The sequence below is a fragment of the Theobroma cacao genome, chromosome 10 (assembly GCF_053813885.1).
Source record: "Theobroma cacao isolate CCN51 chromosome 10, ASM5381388v1, whole genome shotgun sequence".
NCBI lineage: Eukaryota > Viridiplantae > Streptophyta > Magnoliopsida > Malvales > Malvaceae > Theobroma > Theobroma cacao.
This window is the reverse complement of record NC_142648.1, coordinates 23,303,719-23,310,138: the sequence shown is the minus strand read 5'-3', so window position 1 is coordinate 23,310,138 and position 6,420 is coordinate 23,303,719. Positions and strand designations below refer to the sequence as shown.

The following is a 6,420-nucleotide window of genomic DNA, read 5'->3' as shown; positions in this document are numbered from 1 at the left end:
TAAGTAAAATGTAATACCATATAATATTAACATTGTAACATTGTACCATGCATGATTATGATTGTTAAGTATTGTTATGTAATATATTATTAAATATTTACATTATATTATATAAACTGTTAGATATAATCTCTAAGCTATTATTATTTCAGACTTTATTCTATATATAACAAAATATATTATTCATTTGCATATAATTATATTAAAAACTTTATACTTGTATTATTTACAGTAATAATTTAAAGGTTTGGGTATTAAAATTAAACCATGAAAAAATTATATTATAATTCAAAATAGTAATAAATAAAACATAATATATCATAAGACAAAAAATCTAATTTTGGAACAATATGTAATAATATAAATTTTAATGGTTATATTTAAATAGCCATATAAAACTCAATTTGTAACATAGGGAAAGTAAGAGTTTAAAGTGTTTTTTTTTTTAAAAAAGGAGCATAATGTTAATATATTCTAATAAGAAAAAGTGAAATACAATTTGGGAAAATGGAAATATTAATTAGTTATTCTGCTTTTTCTAATAAAATAATTGAATTATTGTTTCTAATGGTTCAATAATTAAAAATGACATTTAGAATAATCTAATGCTACAGATAAGTAAGAATATATATATATATATATATATATATATATATATATATATATGTATATATATTTACCTTTTAAGGCAAGAAATTCCAACAACTTGAGATTGCATAAAAGCAAGCATTATCCAGGTAAAAATGTAGCACAAATTAACAAAATATTCTATATTCCATATATACTTTTAAATGCCAATTGCACTTAGCTAGGACCATATGTAGTCTTAATTGAATACAATAAAAGTTAAAAAGTTCGAACTTCAAGTTTCAATAAAGTGGAGGGAATTTTCATAATTATCCCAAAAAAAATATATAGGTTTCAGTTACATCACCAATAGACATTTCTGCCTTGTAGAGGAAGTATAGGTAGAATGTACTTTCAACTGGATTGATGTTACATGGCAATCCATATCAAGCTTGATTCTGTAATGAGACTTGATGGAGAAGTTGTTTCAATTCCACAGAAGTAAAGACAAAAAGACTGCTTCAAGCCATATCTCAGACCAAAAACAACATTATCTATGTGTAAAATGGATGCTCCATGGAACATATGTATGAGGAGAATCTCATCCTTCAAGCTTTTCTTCCTCATTAAACCATAAAAAGAACAGAAAGGGTTACATAAACAAGCTCAAGATATTAGTTTATTTTGATTTTGATTTCTCTTTTTCCTTTATCCAAATAAGGGGTTACATTTGCTATTCCTACTCAAGGTATGAAGTTCCCCAAAGAGTCAGCATTGGATGTAACAAAAAAATCATTGCCAATGTATGCTCAAGAAGCTTGTTATTTTACTGCAATTATTTGTTGTTATGAAGCAAAGGTCATCTTTTCCTTGATCCATCCTCTGTTGCCTCAACACTCACCCAAAATGTTGCACATACTGGCCTGTGATCAGAGAACCGGGACTCCTTTCGTCCATATGAGAGCTGATATATTTTGCTTCCATGCCACAGGATTCTGTCACACCTGGAAAACTACCAACTTGTTTAGAACTTATAGTTTTGAACATTCTAGTTTGGTTAATACTGATAAATTATCTGTACATACCAAGCTGGAGTTCTCCTTTTGCTTTTTGTTTCTACTGTCTCTCCAGCATACCTGTTTGAGCCATCAGAGTATTTGTATGTTGGTGCAAAGTAGATTTTGCCTTCTTTCCATCCCTTAAACACTCGCCCGGCTTCCCTTTCAATCTTGAGCTGTGTATCCAATGAGTGACTAGTTCTATATTAGTATGATGTAACTGGAAAAATCCTGCAATGATTGAGATGCTTACAAGCAACTCTACTAATCATAAATTCAGTTAGAAACACAAGGCAAAAACTGAGCAGGTTGAGGCATTCACCATGCCAGGTAGCAAAGAAAACTAATATGGTTTCAGTATAATTTTTGTATTCCAAGATTGTCGTTATTGGTCAAATTCCATGATGAATGTTACAGTTTGTGCTTTATTTACTGAAAAGCATAAGATGGGATTGGCTAATGTATTTCCAGCAGCATACATTAGCAGTCATTTGTCCAAACTAAAAAATATAAGTCACCAGTCAGAATTTATCAACATCTTTGGTGTCCCAGTTTAGTATGGATCAAGTCTAAAAGATATATTGTTCTTTTGAACGCTATGAGAAGCAAAATGATTTTAATCTTTGACACAGAGCCCAAACCTTCACAAAGTTTCAAGTTTTTATCTATGGTGTATAAGAAGCTACCTGATCTTTATCATATAGTGCATCCCAGGCTTCCTCTTTCAGCAGCTTTCCAGTATCAGAGTAACTCAAAGCTATCCTGTAATTCAAATCTCCTAGCCATATGACCCGACTGGGGAAATTTTCCAGGGAAGAAGTCAACTATCAGAGATTCTTATATGTTGAAAACTGCTATTAGATTAGAACAAGGATCTTTGAAAGACTTCAAAAAAATCTTGGCTTCATAGATACTTACTCATGATCTAGAACTTTCTCAGGCACCCTATAACCAGATGTTCTGCAGATCCTTGGAAACTGTGTGTTTCTAAGTATCTCAACCACATCAACATTTCTCCTAAGTTCATCTCCTTCTTTCTCTCCTGATGCCAAATGACTGCACAAGAAACAGAAGCTTGTCTTGTGGAAAATCATGCTTACAGAAATACACCCCTGCATCACAGAATGAATATTGTACCATAACGTATTTGTAAGGCATAAATGTTCATATAGATATCCATATGCAAACAATGCATCTCTAGCTGGTTCAGTTCTCAACTTACTTTGTTTCCAAGGCAACCAAGGATTCCACGACCTACGCAAGAGATTCTAAGGTGGCTTACATGTTGCACAAGCTCTTTCCTCGTCCACACAGTGAGGAAAATTCCAACCATTTGCTTACATGCCACAAGGCCATACTTAATCTGGTTTGTATCAAAATTGCTAGATCCATCTTCATCCTCTTCTGAAGAAAATTCATTTTCATTTGTTTGTGATTGTGGGCACCGGAAACAGAATTCCTTGCTATTCTTCCTTCCCAAGTCAGTAGGGCAGTTGCAACTCTTCAGCCTCCTCTTACTCTCGGTCCTGAAAGCCTTACTGACCTTTCTAAGTGAAGTTTTCTGGAAAACCAGTGAGCCCCCAGAAGATGCAATGGATCTTGGTCCTCTTAATGGCACATTATGTGCTTTGTTCAGTGACTGATTAATTAAGGCAAGCCATTTTGCTGCAGGCTCATTATCTTCTATAACTAGCACATTTCCAGCATTCAATGGAACAACTTCCTGAAAACTAAAGATCCAAAAGAACAATTTAAATTAAGAAAAAAAAAACGTCATTTGCATGATAAAAGCATCTTTACTCAAAATTATGGTAGTCAAATCTTTTAACAAAAGCATTTAAATGACTTTTTTCTTGTCAACACTGACAGGCTTGTCCTGCTATATGCCTATACCCCAATGTCAGGCGCTAGCAACCTTCCCACAGTGTGTGTTATAACATACAGCATCAAATTGTTCATAAGGAACAATGAAATATGACCATTAATAAACTATAATTACAAAAGCATCCTACCAAAGATATATCTTAACACCCTGACAGAGAATAAGCTATACAGTTAAAAGCTTTTCACACTAGACTATGAGAAAGAAAGGTATCTTAACTTTTCTTTAAGTCTATCCATATGTTGTTGTCATGAAGAAGAAATTCTAAGTTCCAAACAGAAACTCAAAACTAAATATGAATCCGAGAATTTCAAGGCAAAACCTGAGAGAGACAGAAAGAGAATTACCCTAAAACATATATGTCCGATTCTTCACGGACCTGAAGAATATCATCCAAATTGAGTTTTGTATCAGGAGATTTGCCTCCCACATTCCATGTCGCAACGAAAACACTAACAAAGCAAACAAATGAGCCAGAACAGTTCAGTTAATCCAATAAGCATGCCTGTGTTTAAAAGGATGGAGATAAAAAGGAAGAAAATCCAATCTAATGACTACCGGAAGGATAGATTCTCACTAGGCACTTTTGTGCTTACACCTCTAGAAAGCAGAGGTTCAAGTGGCAAATTATATTGTCCTTCTGCAGAAAACAAAACAACAGGCAAGAAATCAAGTCAGATACAAAGATTAGAGTGAAAGTTCAACAAGAAAGGGAATTAACTGCATTCATGACAGATAAAAAAAAAGACTTTCTTTTACGACTAAACATTGTGGCTTGAACTGTAACACTTAACTCTCTACCAGTAGTTGCTTTGAACTAGGAAGAAGAATTTATAAGAGGGAAAGGGAGAGAAAACAAATACATTACTATTATTGGACAGAAGTGATAGAGAGAACCAGAGAAAAATATCCTCTCCTTTGCTTCCTTTCTAACTCTTAGTCCTAGAAAAAAGTTAAAACAAGAATATATTCTCAAACAAATTGCCATTTATCCCCCTTACATAGTCATTTGTCTGTTACTTATATTATATCTGTTCAAGACATTATATCCATTATCTCTTTGTTGTACAAGGACCACAAAATTCCCCACATGGGCACCACTCTTTCACCTCATATACGTATACATGCTTTCATCATCATCATCATTGCAGTTTGGACTAAACTTTGAACTATCATCTAATCAGATAAAGCAAAGATAGAACAAGATCCTTCTATACAACTAGACTTTTCATTTAGTTTTTTCATTTCCTACTTGTTCTTACTATTTACTTCTTAAAAGTTTTCTCCTATTAAAAGTAAATGGTAAAAACCCAGAATTCCAATTGATTCAAAACCAAATAAACCCTTTAATTCCACAAACCAAAAAAAAAACAAAAACAAAAGCAAGCAACAAAAATAAAACTAAATGGAGCCATAGATAAGCTTCTGCTGATTGCTTTCCAAGAAAAAGGGGAAGGAAAAAGAATAGTATCTTTGACAAAATAATTATAATTATAATTATAATATGAAAGAAGAGACAGCAAGAACATTCCCTGTGCCAATCTATCTTCTTAGGGAAGAAAATGATGATAATTGGTAAATGGTAATATTTGATACCATAAGCACTCACCAGAAGAACCAATTGAAACTTCAGTCTCTTTACTTTGATTTCTCCCCTTCACACTAAATATTTTACCAATCAAAGACTGACAAATTAAAAAGGAAATAGGAAAGATTAACAAATATCATTGAAAATATTGAACATAGAAAATACTAACAGAAGTGCCACAAAGGTTGGGGAGAATAAGAGTTAATATTAAATTAAAGCAAAAGAATAAGGCATTTACTGAAGTCTGCTGGTTTGTCCTGTCTTGATTCATTAGATTCAGGCCAGAAAGTCCAACTCCAATCATCAGAAACCTCGGGAAAACTTAGAACCTGCAAATCTAAAGGCTCCTAAACTTTTAAAGAGAAGGAAAATTTTGATTGAATACATGTATATAATAGGAAATAATACTGGTAAAATTTGAGAATCTTTCATATAGAGTGCATTGAAAATCCAACAAAAAAAAAAAGACCAAACTTTCTTTTTTTTTTAAGTCGATCATAAAACTAGTAACCAGGAGAGGAAAAACAAAGGGTATAGCTTCAACTTGAAGTCTACGGAGGAAGGAAGAATATGATTATGGGTTATTCAGAAGGAAGGCAACTGAATTGATGGCTTTATATACAGAAGTAAAGAATTATTCTATCTCATTTTCCATGAGAAGTTGGTCAAAAGAACAGATTAAAGGAGACATATGGGTCAAAGAATACAAAGAAAGACAGAAATGGAAGGTAAGTAACCTGAAAAACTGTTAGAATGTTGGATGATGTTTTTCCAATGTTCTAGAACTGGTAGAAGCCAATGGGCTGCAAAGGAGAAGTTGGTAAAAAGTCACAAGTCAAGGTATTGGAGTTAACCAAAAAAGCTGTTGCCTTAGATTTATGTGCCAGGACTGTAGGACAAGGTTAAGAACCCAATTGTTTTTGTTTAATGTTATAAATATAGACATGGGTTGTTTTTGGTTTTTGATTGGTCGGGTTAAGATAGAAAGATTTTCTCGAGAGAATCAAATGGAAAAGAAACTGTCAAAAGTGAGTATCGAATCTCAAATGTCCCCTCAATAAAACTGTCTTCATTTTTGTGTAAAGAGTTGGATGCTTTTGTTTTAGTTTGTTGTTTGTTCTTTCTTTCTTTCTTTGTTGTTCCGATTGCTTTTGGGTTTGTGAGCCTTGAAGGAAACTGAAGAAAATTCTTTTATGCCTTGGGAAGTAGTAGGTAAAGGTAAAGCCAAGAATTTTATTTGGCATCCAAAAGCAATACCAGTAATGAAGAAAGGTCTAGAAATGAAAACAGTGAAAGAAGTTTGGAGTTGTGTTAGATGTCTCTAT

At 32.9% G+C, this 6,420-nt stretch overlaps 1 protein-coding gene across 4 annotated transcripts; it reads right to left on the bottom strand.

Moving 5' to 3' along the window:
• Window positions 1–867: 867 nt before the first annotated feature.
• LOC18586983 (DNAse I-like superfamily protein) lies at window positions 868–6,182 on the bottom strand. Of its 4 annotated transcripts, XM_088802687.1 has the most exons (10): window positions 5,833–6,001; window positions 5,334–5,432; window positions 5,117–5,192; window positions 4,066–4,147; window positions 3,855–3,959; window positions 2,848–3,355; window positions 2,544–2,737; window positions 2,312–2,420; window positions 1,653–1,801; window positions 868–1,571 (listed from the first exon to the last, which is right to left on the bottom strand). In XM_088802687.1, the coding sequence occupies exons 2-10, from the start codon at window positions 5,397–5,399 to the stop codon at window positions 1,427–1,429; spliced, it is 1,434 nt and encodes a 477-aa protein (XP_088658813.1). In that variant the 5' UTR covers window positions 5,400–5,432; window positions 5,833–6,001; the 3' UTR covers window positions 868–1,426. The 4 variants fall into 4 exon arrangements, with proteins under 4 accessions (XP_088658813.1, XP_088658815.1, XP_088658814.1 ...); XM_088802689.1 differs by lacking the exon at window positions 868–1,571 and having other exon boundaries at window positions 1,669–1,856; window positions 5,334–6,182; XM_088802688.1 differs by lacking the exon at window positions 868–1,571 and having other exon boundaries at window positions 1,669–1,820; window positions 5,334–6,182.
• Window positions 6,183–6,420: the final 238 nt, after the last annotated feature.